Source organism: Urocampus carinirostris, chromosome 17, assembly GCF_059441175.1.
Source record: "Urocampus carinirostris isolate Australia breed hairy pipefish chromosome 17, RoL_Ucar_1.0, whole genome shotgun sequence".
NCBI classification, from domain to species: domain Eukaryota; kingdom Metazoa; phylum Chordata; class Actinopteri; order Syngnathiformes; family Syngnathidae; genus Urocampus; species Urocampus carinirostris.
The window spans coordinates 7,635,871-7,649,947 of NC_142365.1; the positions used below are offsets into that span (position 1 = coordinate 7,635,871).

General features: G+C 41.3%; 2 protein-coding genes across 10 annotated transcripts in view; one reads left to right on the plus strand and one right to left on the minus strand.

Moving 5' to 3' along the window:
• Positions 1-14,077, minus strand: part of LOC148349075 (disks large homolog 4-like) — a 73,258-nt gene that overhangs the window by 19,925 nt on the left and 39,256 nt on the right. Inside the window, exon 2 of the mRNA XM_088321665.1 lies at positions 7,918-8,079. Coding sequence (XP_088177791.1) covers positions 7,918-8,079 — 162 coding nt within the window. The remainder of the gene's footprint in view (positions 1-7,917; positions 8,080-14,077) is intronic.
• The window catches only part of LOC148349076 (uncharacterized), a 42,351-nt gene continuing 39,110 nt past the window's right edge, over positions 10,837-14,077 (plus strand). For 8 of the 9 annotated variants that reach the window (XR_015847239.1, XR_015847240.1, XM_088320836.1 and 5 more), the window contains exons 1-2: positions 10,837-10,970; positions 11,998-12,283. Coding sequence is in view for 6 of the 9 variants with exons in the window: in XM_088320836.1 (XP_088176962.1) it covers positions 12,279-12,283 (5 nt within the window). In the remaining 3 variants the exon portion in view is untranslated. The remainder of the gene's footprint in view (positions 10,971-11,997; positions 12,284-14,077) is intronic. The other variant, XR_015847241.1, reaches the window with a different exon arrangement.

Below are 14,077 nucleotides of genomic sequence, written 5' to 3' on the forward strand. Positions count from 1 at the left end.
TATTCCCTCACTACTTTGTGTTTTGTACTTGGTTTAAGAAATATTTGGTGATCCATGGGACTGACTGAGCACACTTTAGTTGGGCCTTGCAGCTTTTTTTTTGCCTTTATATCTGCCCAAACTAAAATGCATTAGGGCTGCCACAAGCAATTCTCCCTGCCGTTATTGCCCGCCTAAAATAAAATGTACGGTTGTGGCCGCGATACATTATCCCCGGTCGACTATTGCTGAGAGCAGGGGCCGGCAGAGTGAATTTTTTTCTGATTCCGGCCAATAAAGCGTGCAATTGTGTCCCACCTAAAATGAACTGCAATGTTTTGGCCGCGATCCATTATCTTCAGTGACTATTGATGAGAGCAGGAGCCGAGAAAATGCATGTTGAAAATGGGCGGATTACTTCCCAGATATATTGCTCGGGTTCAATTTGATAAAATAGACAAAATATATAGCATACTTGTACATGTCTGCATGTTTGTTAATTGATTAACAAAAGATTTATCTGAATTTTTTTGGTCTTTTTTCTGTGAATGTAATGTTTACAGGGATAACAGTTGAGATTTTTGAAAAGGCAGCACCAATATAAAAAAAAATTGAATAGGCCTACATTTTTATCAGAAGTAGAATCTATACCGGGCAGCAAGGCGGCGCAGTGGTTAGCGCGTGTGCGGCACAGTTCTGAGGTCGTGAGATCAAACCCCCTGTGTGGAGTTTGCATGTTCTCCCCGTGCTTGTGTGGGTTTCCTCCGGTTTCCTCACACATTCCAAAAACATGCATGTTAGGTTAATTGGCCGGTCCAAAATTGTCCCTGGGAGTGAATGAGCAAGTGACTTGTCTGTCCCTGTGTGCCCTGCGACTGGCTGGCAACCAGTTCAGGGTGTCCCTTGCCCACTGCCCGAAGATAGCTGGGATGGGCTCCAGCAACCCCGCGACCCTACTGAGGATAAGCGGTGCAGATAATGGATGGATGGATAGAATCTATACTTAAGTAATTCATTCCAACCTCTTAATGGGACGGTGTCAATTATTCAGCGCTGGTAAAAACTTGCTTTCTTTTAAATACACGCATGTCAAGGAATTAGCGTTTATTTTACACCTGAAGGGAGAAGACATGGATGCCGTCATCTTGCTGCTACGGGTACCCAAAAACCTCAAATAGGCCGGGCAAAAAATTAATAGTAAAATGGTACATTTTTGGTCACTGTTCAGTTTAAACTCCTTATTCTGTTTTTAATATTGGACAGATGCAAAGGAGAGTTCATATGCCAGTTCCTCATTTTGCCAATTATTTCAAACTGTTGTTCGATGTTTTGACTATTACCGGTACATCATTTTTTGCTATCAGTTAATCATGTCGGTGTTCTTTGATCCTCAGACCCTTCAGGGCTAATCTTCTTTTTTGTATCCTTGAAGATTTAATAAAAAGAGGTGACACAGTAGAGAGCTTGAAGGCTCCTCTGCCAGTCCTCCTTGTTTTTTCAAAATCCATGTATGTCTTCTCTCCCTATTTGGAGTGTCTACTAAAGTTTAAACTTAACAATCCCTTTGAGTCTCTGTAGTTTGTATTCTACCTTGTGCTTTTTTTGTACTTGTTTTTGGTTGCACGACACCATTCATCAACATCGAGAGGTCAAATAATCCACACTGTCCATTTAATCAGAGTTTTTTTGTCTAAGTTGAGTGTAAAAATTAATCGTGTTTAATTTGTGGTTACTGAAGTGAGACAGCAAACACTGCTAAATTACTAGCCCCTATAGTTTCCATTAAATGGCCCAAATCAACAACTTTTTTATTGCTAGCCTTTCAAAATCCTCAACTTCCTTTTCTTTCGGCTCCACCGCCCCAAGTTATTGCTTCCTGCTGACCACACACAAATTTCCCCCAAAACCGACTTTCGTTCGACTCCAGTTTATTATTGTCCTGTTTTATATCCGGTGTACGCCGTATTAAAAAAAAAAAAAGAAACAAAAACTGCAAACGTTCACCCTCGCATCCAGTGTGAAACGAGGTTGCATTTCCCAAGTGGGGGCGCTCACACCCATGGAGAAAAGAACCCCTTTTTTTCACAACCTTGGAGAGAAATGAATGACTCACGTAATGGTTTCGAAATACTCTATGCCACACACCGAAGAATCAAAAATTAAATGAAATAGACTTTGATTATCCGGTAATGGTAGGTTCAAGGGAAAGGAGCACGTCTCCCCGCATGCCCACATTATAAATGGCACACCTCTCATCTCCGAATAATTACCGATTCCACAGCTCTGTGCCTGATGACAACCTCCCCTGAGATTAAGGGCATTAATCAAGCCACCAAGAAACATTAGGGAGGGACATTGTATTTCCTACCTTTTTTCAAACTACAGTGGAACCTCGGTTTCCGAACGCCTCTCAGTTCGAACAAATTGGAGTCCAACCAAAAATTTCGAGAAATTCTTGCTTCGCCGTTCGGTCAAAAAATCAGAGTTCGAACGCCGGTAATGCGTGAGTGCGTACGCTAAAGCGCGATGCTGAGCATCACGGGTGTAGATCGTGTAGATCGCCCCCAGCCCTTGTAACCAACTGTTATCACGTGCGCACTTGCCTCTTTTTGCTTTCGCTTTTAATATCGGTGAACGGAGTGTTTTAGCCCCTAACTATGCCTCCGAAGAAGGTGCAAGCAGGACAGGTGAAAAATGAAAAGTTGTTCGTACAACTATTGCCTTTAAGAAAGACATAATAGCTAAATATGAAAAAGGTGTGCGAGTTTCCGATCTTGCTAGGGAATACAGCATGCGCCTTCTGCTGACCACCACAAAGGTAAGAAATCCTATTCATAATTCTTTTCTTTCTTTTTTTTTTTTTTTTTTTACACGAACGTACGATTAGCCTGGGGTTAGATCTATGATTACGTTGAACATTCAGGTAAACATTCAGGGTGTTGGAACTGAGCCCAAAATTCAGGGTGTTGGAACGGAGCCCCCTTTCCAATGAAGCGCTAGCCACTTGAGGTGCTAAATGACTTCTATTCGACCTGATTTTTTTATTTTTACACGTTCATGTTAGCGTAATCTTTCGTACGGAAGATTACGATAACGCGAACGTACGATTAGCCTGGGTTAGCTTCATGTTTACGTTACACATTCATGGTAAACATTCAGGGTGTTGGAACAGATTAAAACAATTTACATTATTTTTAATGGGAAAAATGATTTCGGTGATTGAACAAATTGGTTCTCGAACAGGGTTCTGGAACGGATTATGGCCGAGAACCGAAGTTCCACTGTACTTCAAAAATATATATTAGGCCAGTACTAATAATACAGACCTTTTTGAAGCTACTCTTTTGCCATTATTAGCTTGAACGGCTACCAGTTTAACATGCGTTTCATTGACACCAATTTGCAGTGGTGGGCCATGGATTTTACACCTAGGCCTACAGCTCGGTTCTTAATTAGTGATGTGTTGTTTCCAAACTAACCAGCTCTATGAACCACCTCTTGGAAGTTAAATTTCCTATTTTATTTGTGAGGACTACGGTGGAGAGGTGATTTTGGCTGATACCAGCCCCTGCCGAGCACTGTCTGCTCGAGGAGTCGGCAACGCGAATGTCGAGAGGGGGGAGAGGTGTGACTCGAAGGCCTGTCTTTTTTGACGAAATATTAGTTTAACAAAATTTTATGAAACAGAGAAAAAGAAGGACAATGACGTGTGGATATTAAAAAAACGGTCAGCCAGAGAGAAAAACTGGGCATAAATGGTTTTAGAGGGCATTTTTTATTGACGAATTTGTAGTTTGTTCAAGAAAATGTGCTTTTCTACTGTATCCATTTTTCTTGTTATCTTTATTATCTTTCACCACATAACGAATTTAACTTTAATGCTACATCTGGACTGGACTGCCAACGCAGAAACTCTGTGCAGGAAAGGACAAAGCCGACTTCCTAAGGCTGGCGTCCTTCAACATCTGCAAAAAGCTCCTGCAAATGTTCTAAGAGACTGTTGTGGCAAGGGTCCTCTTGTATGCAACTGTGTGTTGGGGAGGCAGCGCTAAGAAGAACGATGCCTCTCGTCTTAATAAACTGGTGCGGAAGGCGGGCTCCTTTTGTGGGTACAGAGCTGGACAGCCTGACAACTGCAGCTGAGGGACGGGCACTGAAAAAGCTGCAGTCAATCATGGACAATTCATTACATCCACTACACAGCATCATCTCCAAACAGAAGAGCAGCTTCAGCGATGGACTGCTGTCACAGTCTTGTTCCACGGACAGACTGAGGAGATAATTTCTCCCTCATGCCATGAGGCTCTTTAACTCCACCCAGGGGAGTAAAAGCCCACATTAAACCCCACCCCCACATTTGCATATTACCCTATTTTTATTACAGTCTGTATTTTCCGTAAAACTATTTAAATACTCTATATTAACACGTTAGATTGGGTATTTTTGTATTCTATATTTTATTATTTTATTTTTCAACACAAGGATACTGCTGGAAGTGTGAATTTCCCTACGGGGATGAATAAAGTATCTATTTATCTACATACATACATTTAAGAAAAAAATATATAATTATCCAATTATTTGACGACTCGTTTCAATATTTGGTGACTAGTCGACTATCAAATACTTCAAAACAGTAGACCTCAGCGCTAATATAAACCAAAAAAGTAGCTCTCAACTTCACAAAGATTGGCAACCCCCGCTGTAAAGCATGCAAAGTATTTTAAAAAAACCTAATTGAATCATCGCTTTGCAAACTGACTCTCAGCGTATAAAAATTGAATCACAACCACTGAGTTACCCTACTTTTGGGATTCGATTTTAAGTTTTTAGTCCATTTTAAAAGATTCAGCAGGAGCATTTTGACCCTTCTCCCTGATCTATGCTAGCGCATATACGTGACACTCATTAAAATGCCATTATAAGCATACTGTAGTCGGATGCAACGTGTCCACTAATGAGCTGCTGTGGTACTTCGCTTCCTATTGCCCGTTATTTCACATTGCTCAAAGACCTCAAAGCACCCCGCAGGACAAAAGCTCCATGACCACCTCAGCGCAAACTCAGCGCTACTCGAATTATATTAGAGTGGGCACAACTCGGCATCTCGGTCTTTTCCAACGCTCATTAAAAAGACACGGACATACAGTATCTCCTCCTCGGTGACACCTAAATCCCAACCGAGGAACTTAGATAACCCCTCCCTGCGGAAAAGGGGATGCTGAAAAGCTGCTCAAGGTGTGCAACACGATTATAAAGTGAGAATTACAATGTACCCTCGCTTTAATTTGCAAGTTCTGTGTGTACACAAAGAAGGTGCAGAAGTGACAGGTGATGGTGTTTCTATTGATGTTAGTTAGCTTTGGTGTGTGGTTGTTTATTTGTAGCCGCAGTTCCAAGTTTTCCACAAAAGGAAATTTCCATAAAGAAGAATGTCAACTTGGAGGTGTTTCCTTTGGAGGAAAATGAAAAGTTAGCCATGGCCATGCACAAAAATTTGAAGGTATACTGAAGGTAATGTAAAGACAGTAATCCCTCACTGTATCCAGTTAAATTATGATTCAGGGACGTAAGACATAATCATAAACGATTATTGAGTTGTTTTTCATCTCAATATATACATTTTTCCTTCCCTCAGATTTGATACCTTGTAATGTATCTCGTTGTTGTAAATTTGTAAAAATGATAATTGAAAAAAATAGCAAAACTGGCACGGTTGCCATGGCGCCCAATTGGCCCCACCCGTGTGGTCCCAGCTGCGGCTCATTAACAGATTGGCTTTCCGTCTTTTTAAGCTCAGTGTGCTCTCTCTTACTTGGTCAGTCCGTCAACGAACCTCGGCCCCACAAGACGTGGGTTCTGACTCGGTCCTGTTTTCCTGTTGGTTCCAGTCCAGTATTGTTCCCGTTTAGTTTTGTCCTGTTTAATATCGGTTTCTAGTTTCGTGCCCGTCTATTTTTGTCCTGTTTATTATTCTTTCGAGTTTTCGTTCCGGTCTTGTTTGTCCTGTTTATTTTCATTATCTATCCCGTCGTCTGTCCCGTGCTGTCCTGTATCGACCCCATCTGTCCGATATCTACTCGGGCAATTGGAATCTATCTTGTCGGTCTCTGGCTTTCCACACCAGACCACTGTCTAATGTGCATGAGTCCCCATTTCCCGTAAAATAAAAGGCTTGTGTGAGAACGTCACGTGTTTGGGTCCTGATCCTGTTTTGGTTCTTGACAAAAACAACAGTTCAATTAATTTCCACTAAAGTTTATCTACAGTATCTCGGGGAAACTAATTTAAATGATTGATTTAAAAAAATAAAATACTTTTTTTTATATTAATCTTTTTTATGAAAATGTGTATCTGTATATGGGAACTTTGATAATGCTTTTATAAACTTCTACAAATACCCCATGGTGCTTTTTCGCTATTGACTTTATTTTGTATTACCCCAAACAGCGAGTCTGTGACTTTTATTTTTGGTAAAATAACATCTGATTTAGTTTCCTCAATGTTCTCTGATTGATTAATGGTAGTCAGCATATACAGCTACAGTGGGTGCTGTGCGAGTGGCGCCTGGCTTTGGCGACATCCAGGGGACATATTTAAAACTGTAAGTCATTGTTTGACAGGATACAGCTTTGTCTTTTGCTTCTCTCAGCATTGTTTTCCGTCCACTTAAAATAGTGTGGCAGGCCATGTGTTTGAGGCAGTAATACGGTTACAGCAAAAGTGTGCAGCAATATGTGATCGGTCATAATTGATCGCAGCCGCCTAGTACATTTCATTTTTTGGTGGACCAAACAGCAAAAAAGTCACACAGCCCGGTAAAAAGGCGAGAAAAATTTGCTTTGCTCGCTCCCACATTTTTGTTTTTCGAAAACATCCACATGATGACGAGAAAATATCGTCTGAAGTAAAAGAGTGTTGTCCTGAAAAGATTTCCATGTCAGGACCAGAACGGAAACAGGACCCAATTGTGTGACGTTTTCCACAAGTTTTATTGAAAGAAAGAGGAAGGGCTGCACCGACGATCCTGTGTTCGCTGGACGTGGGAAGCAAGTCGCTCTCGGATTCGGACTGTGATCCTAACAGGGAAGTGGATCATCTGTAGCGAGCGATGGCTGTCTCAGGGACGGGAAAACTGGTCGGTAGCCGGGACTGGAGAGCAAAGCGTGGTCTGGGTCGGAAACGAGTCGTAAGCCAGAATGGGAGCGTAGACGTAGTCGGGGACAAAAAGAGGTTGTAACCCGGGACGGGAGAGCGGACGTGGTCATGATTAAAACAGGTCGTAGCCGGTGAAAAATGGGAGCAAAAAAGGGACAGGTGGGAGACGGGGTCGAAAAAGCCTTGCCTAGTATACACTGAGGTTTGCAGACGGACTGACAACCGGAGAGTGACAGGACTGGGTTTAAATAGGGACAGGGAGCCAATCAAAGCCCACAGCGGTTGGCGCCAAATGAGTGGGAACAGGTGATTCACATCTGTAATCCTGACATTCCACCCCATTTCGGAATCAGTAGTGCCATAAAGCAGGCAGATTATTTTTAAAATTATTGTTTGCCAGTACAGAAATTATTTTGAAAAAAAAAGTGTTTCTAAAGTACAGTACTCTTACTTGTCAAACAAATGCCTGTAAATTGAGCTTGTTCTTTGGTTTCAATGTATCATAAAGTATTTAATAAACAGAGAAACAAAATGTTTGCTAATTTTGACCTTCTTTGGAACGCCACCCCGCGACAAACGAGGAATTACAGTGTTTACATTTGATGCATGAAAAAAAACGAGGTCTGCTGTAAAACACAAGCGCTTGAGTGAAGAACTGCTTTTGCTTATGCTGCACAATCCACGGCCCACAAGTGCTGACCGGCAAGAGCTCTGGTAATAGTATTAGATATTGATCAAAGACAACGACAACAAGCGTAAGCCGCTGCATGTTGTCCTCACCTTGACTGGAGAGATATGCGTGTGCGGTGTGTAGCCATGGATGGCCTCCATGGCGGCGAGGTTCTTGTCGCTCATGTGCAGCATTTCGGCACTTTTCCCTGGAGCCAGGTGTGCAGGACTGTGCTCCAAGGGGGGCGTCTCCTCATCCTGATACCTGTACTTCTGCAGAAAAACAGATTTAAAAAGGCAGGGAATTAATACGAGCTCCAACCTGGATGGGTTTCCACAAAAGAATAAGGTAGCTGTTGCTGGCTACCTGATTGGTTCCCAGTCCTATTTAAGCTCAGTCCTTTCACTCGCCTGTTGTCAGTTCATCAGCGAACCTCTGTTTTCACAAGGCAAGCATTTTTTTACTTTGACTCCCGTCGGTCCCGTTTTTCACCCATCCGTTCCTGATTTCCCCGTTTGCCTCCGGCTACAACCCGTTTTTTGACCCCGACCAGGTTTTGATCTCCCGTCCCGGCTAACGACCCGTTTTTTTTAACCTGACCACGTTCTGATCTCCCGTTCAACGACCTGTTTTTCTGGCTATTACGCTACGATCTCCCGCTCCAGAAGATCCACTTCCGCATTCGGAACACGTTCCAATTCTGTGAGCGGCTTGCTTCCCGCGTCCAGTGAGCACAGGATCGCTGGCGCTGCCTTTCCTCTATACCTCAATAAACTTGTGAGAAACATTACGCGATTGGTTCTACCCTTAGTTTTGGTCGTGACACTCTTCTGTTTCCTCTATTCTTTAACATTTGTTGGTGAAGAAGTGGAGAGACTGTTCGGAATGCACTATGCAAATCAATATTCCTGGCACAGTAAAAATAGTGTGATGATGAGATCAGCTCTAATGTTTTGTCGTATGTCGTCTGTACCACTGATGTTAAAGTGTCAGATCTCTCATCGTCACTCCTCGGGTTTGACTCCTGTTGCACACAATGTTTAGAAATGTATAGAAGTGAAGTTTATTGATTTGATCAATCATTGCGCAATCATATCTCAAATGCATATACAGTCAAATCTTGTATTTAAAACTGTCATGATTACCGATGTGAATCACCTGTGCCCGCTCATTTGGCGCCAACCGCTGCAGGTTCTGATTGGCTCCCTGTCTCCATTTAATCCCAGGCCTGTCAGTCCTCTGTTGTCAGTCTGTCTGCGAACCTCTGTGTATTAGGCAAGCCTTTTTCGACCCCGACTCCCACCTGTCCCGTTTTTGCTCCCGTTTGTTACGACCTGTTTTGATCCCGACCACGTCTGCTCTCCCGTCCCGGCTTACGACCCATATTTGATACCGACTACGTCTACTCTCCCGTTCTGGCTTACGACTCGTTTCCGACCTCGACCACGCTTTGCTCTTCCAGTCCCGGCTACTGACCAGTTTTCCAGTCCCTTACACCGCCATCGCTCGCTACGGAAGATCCACTTCCATGTTCGGATCACAATCCGAGTAGGAGAGCGACTTGCTTCCCGCGTCCAGCGAACACCGGATCGTGGACGCAGCCCTTCCTCTTTCCTTCAATAAAACTTGTGGTAAACGTTATGCAACTGGGTCCTGTTTCCGTTCTGGTCCTGACAAAAACGTTTTACAGTCACGCATGTGTGCTTATTCAATCTTGTCCCCCGTATTCAAGGCGCAACAAGTTATAAGGCGTACTTTCAGATTTCTAAACTGGGGTTTTTAGGTGCGCCTTATAGTCCAGAAAATACGGCACAATAAATTCATATCATTTTTTTAATATACAACAAATCATTGTAACATATGACAGAGATGAGAACATCCACCTAAAGGAAATAGAGATTTTAACCGATCAATGCCTCTGTATTCCATACCTGTCGACCTCAGCTGATTGCTCTCCTAATAAATGATTGCAACTCCCCTTATTAAACACTAAAAAACCTTACAAACACAATATGGCACCTATTTACTCACAGCAAGACATACTATGTAGTATACCGCCACAATATTAGGAATCTACGACGATGTTGTTGTCTGCTACCAGTGACCAATACGATCTCCGAATAGAGCTTGTCAGAATTGGTCCAACAACAAAAAAAACAGTTCAAACATAAAATTCAAGTACAAAGATTGATATACGACGTACGGCATTTGAAATGATAAAAAAAAAGCATAAAATACAAGGAAACGTATAAATTGGCAGGTAGTCAGGTATCATGTCACAATTTAGGTAGTGAGATTAGTTAAAGGGACAGTGTATATTATTCTCCGCTAGACATCTCTGTATTGTGTAGCGCAACCAAAGATGAGTGCTAAAAAGCACAATAAGGAATAAAAACTACGGAGCCTCAAAGTGACAAAAATGCTCAGTTTTACTTCTATTTTTCTCCCCAGCCTGTTTGAGGTTATTGTGTACTCGTAGCAGCAAGATGGGAGACAAATATGGCAGCTCCCTTAATGTGAGGCTAATGTTATGCAAAATTATTGATCATTTCTCGACCGGGGAGTAGTTTTAAGTACTTTGTACGGTTTATATGGGGATTTGTATGATACTTCATGTACGTTTGCTTAATATTTATATCAATGTTGTTTTTTAATGCCCTTTTTTACCACTGAGATTTGCTAAATAATAAACGCTGTCCCTTTAAAGCTTTTTTCCCAATCTCATACAAGTATTCAGGTAGTCAATACTCATAGAACTCATAGCAATTGGTTTTACCAAGAGTTCTTTAAAATTCAAATTAGCTCCTCAAAACGAGTAATGTAGCCTAGTGGATACTGAGATGAAGACATTGTTGTTTCTTTATCATTATATATGCTTCATAACTCCTCCCAAAAGAAAAATAACTAGGCTGGGGATCTTCTGTATATAGTGAAATTATCAGAAGGGCTACAGTACTATACAGATATCGGTACCCAAAAATAATATATTATAATTTCATTACAAGGCGTTTCCTTTTTTACTTTTATTTTGAAAGGTACGCATCGTGTATTTCCTACCTTAGGATATTCATTCAATTTTAGAAGTTAGCGGCTAACATAACATTCTTACTTAGTCACTAGCTGCTGGAAGACGACTGGAAGTAGATATTAGCCCATAGCCAAGGTATTTATAATAGTTTTTAATGACTTTACATTTTTATTCGTTTATATACGTGTTTGGTTTAGTTTTCATGGTGTGGTGGAAATGTCAAGGTTTCAATTAAACAGCTGTGCCCGAAGCTAGTTTTTTTTTGGTTGGAAAACCGCAAACGTGGGAAAAAAAACAGCGTAGTATCTGATTGTTCAGAGACATAAAAAAGGAGAAAAATATATGTATCTGTGAGTCTTACTTACATGAAGTAGATAAATGCAGTACTGTATCGAGTAGATATAATTAAGTACACTTGTCACCAAAATGGCGCCATGATGTGACGTTTCAATTTCCTAAGGATGTTTAATTCAAGGTCACGTGACTTTTACTCTGGTGAGACTGATTTGTGAAATTATTAACACATTATTATATCATTAAACTTTACTTTTTAATTATTATATATAATTTCACGTGTTTTTTTACACTAAGCCGCAGGAGTTACACGCTGAGGGACATTTTCCCCACAACACCGGTAATTTATGAAAACAAATGAGAAGACTGAACCAAATGGCACCGAAAATAAAATCATATCCTGCAGATTACAAGCTGTGAATAGTGTAATATGCAGCCAAAAAGCAGAAAAAAAAATTTGAGTTAGCAAGAGACCAGGCGAAAAGTGACTATGAGTTTGACGTAAGCGACGTTAAAGGGGAAGAAAGAAATGATTTGGGTCTGAAACCTATGGCTCGCAAGCCATATATGGCTCTTTTCATGGGTACGTATGGGTCGGAGACCAAATGGATTCCATGAAAATTTCCTCCATGTCAAACTAAATATGCGTTAGCGAAGCCTATTGTAGTGCAGATGTTGGTACTGTCCAGTATGTATTGGGCAGGCCACGTCCGGGAAGCATTTGCGTTGACGGACACTGAGGTGGGTCCTTAAAAGGCACTGGTGGCTGAGAAAAGCGATGAAATTAAAAAGGCGCTGCAGTTTTTAGCGGCGGAAATTGTGGATGTCAAACTCCAGCAGAAAGCCAACCTGTTATCTCATGGAGCAGGCCAGAGCTCTACGGATCCAGAAGGCCGATAAAGACTAGCGGCTGGTACACCTGGAGAGCAAAGTTGGAGCAGTACACAAGGATTACAGATCTGATCATGACCGGGCTCAACATCAAACCCCGCCGTCAACTAGGTTCAATCCGGTAAACCGGAGACAAGCTCCGTGGAGCATCAGGTGACTGCCTTCCTCCAGTCCAAGGGGATTGAAGTGGACTGTGACAACAAAGAGGCATGTCACCCTCTGCCTCGGAAAAATGACAGCGCCGAACCAGCGATCATCATGAGGTTGGCCAGCAGAAAATACAAAATTGCACCATTTAAACAAGAAGGGAAGCGGAAAAGCTCGAACGTCTTCATAAGTAACCACTTGACAGAACAAAATGCGTATATTCTCGTTAAAGCACGATACTCAAAAAAGCAGGAAAAAAGTCAAGACACATGGACCACAAACTGTAGGATTTGTATTAAATCAAACGTATCAGCAGAGCATGCCTAAGTGTTAATCATCAGGAACATTAAGGGACTGAACAGTATCAAGGATTATCGTTAACCAAACTTTAAGGTATGAACAAATATTCATATTACACAACTGTTGAAATGGATTACACAAAACCTTCCATCAACTACAATCAACTTACGATAAGGACTGAAAATGACTAAAAGTACCTATTCATCAACAACTCCAACTGATAGCGACACAACTCAAATAACGGACTATGATAATGATGGCATTGAGCACACTGTCTATAATAATTTAGGACTGGATGATCTATTAGACCCAGACAGCCAGTTCCTAATATCTATCCCACATAATTGCAAGTATTATACCGGAAATGAATATAATAGTACTCTTAAATCTGGAAGGAAGTTCTCAATGATTCACCTGAATAGTCGAAATATATATGCAAATTTTGGAGCAATGACAGAATACTTGCTGCAGTTTAAGGATCCATTTAGCTTTATGGCAGTTTCCGAAATCTGGTTCGATGAGGAACAGAGAGTCGAATAAATTAAATAACTATAATTTAAACCATATAAATACATCAAACTAAATTGGTGGAGGAGTCGCTATATAAGTGCACAAGAGATTCAAATTTAAAATGATATGAAACATGTCATTGGCAAACAATGACTTACTTGAATGCTTATCATTAAAAACTATATTCGGAAAAAGGAGAAATATTATTTTGTATACAGATCACTGGACTCAAGTCTAGAGAGTTTCACAAATTGGGCTGAAAAACATTCAGCTGTACGCAACAAAACACTATTCATCTGTGGAGATTTCAACATTGACATGATGAATCCAAACAACCATAAAACATTCGATGACTATATTAACATAATGTACAGCATGAGTTTATACCCAACTATTGTAAGACCTAGTAGAACTACTTCACACAGGACAACACTTATTGACAATATCTTTACAAAAAACATTGAATCTGCAAATGTTGCTGGATTATTGGTTTATGATATTTCTGATCACCTCCCAGGCTTTACAGTGTATGATAATAAGGTTACCGGTACTAGTCAAAAATCAACTACCTGTCTAAACAAAGTATCCTTATCCATTTGTAGTTGGCTCTTCTTCCATTTTTGCTTGTTATCCAATCAGGTGGCTGCTTGTCACATGACCTTGGGATGCCTCTATATCAAATTTAGAAGTGTGTCACCAACATTATGTCATGATGGGACATTTGGATTTCCTAAGATGTTCAATAAGGTTATATTTTTAAAAGAAATGTAAGCACTTGTGCAAATTTATCAAAACATCATATCTAAATCAAGTAAACTATTTTGGTGACTAGCACATGCTATATGTGATGTCTCAAAGTCATTTTTATCTTGCAAGGTGAGGTCCCCCACAACCTGTTGGGCGCATGCGATGGCCACGATGACTAACGCGGCACTTCTCTGGATATCGAGCATGTTCTTCCCCGTAACCTTAACCCCGCCACTTCCTGCTGGTTATCCCATGCGTGGGCCTGGCCGCCACGCTTGCCACATGCTAGGTTTTGTTAGAGGTGTGATGACAGATAATCTGCACGCAGCGTTTTCCATCACATGAGCGTCAAA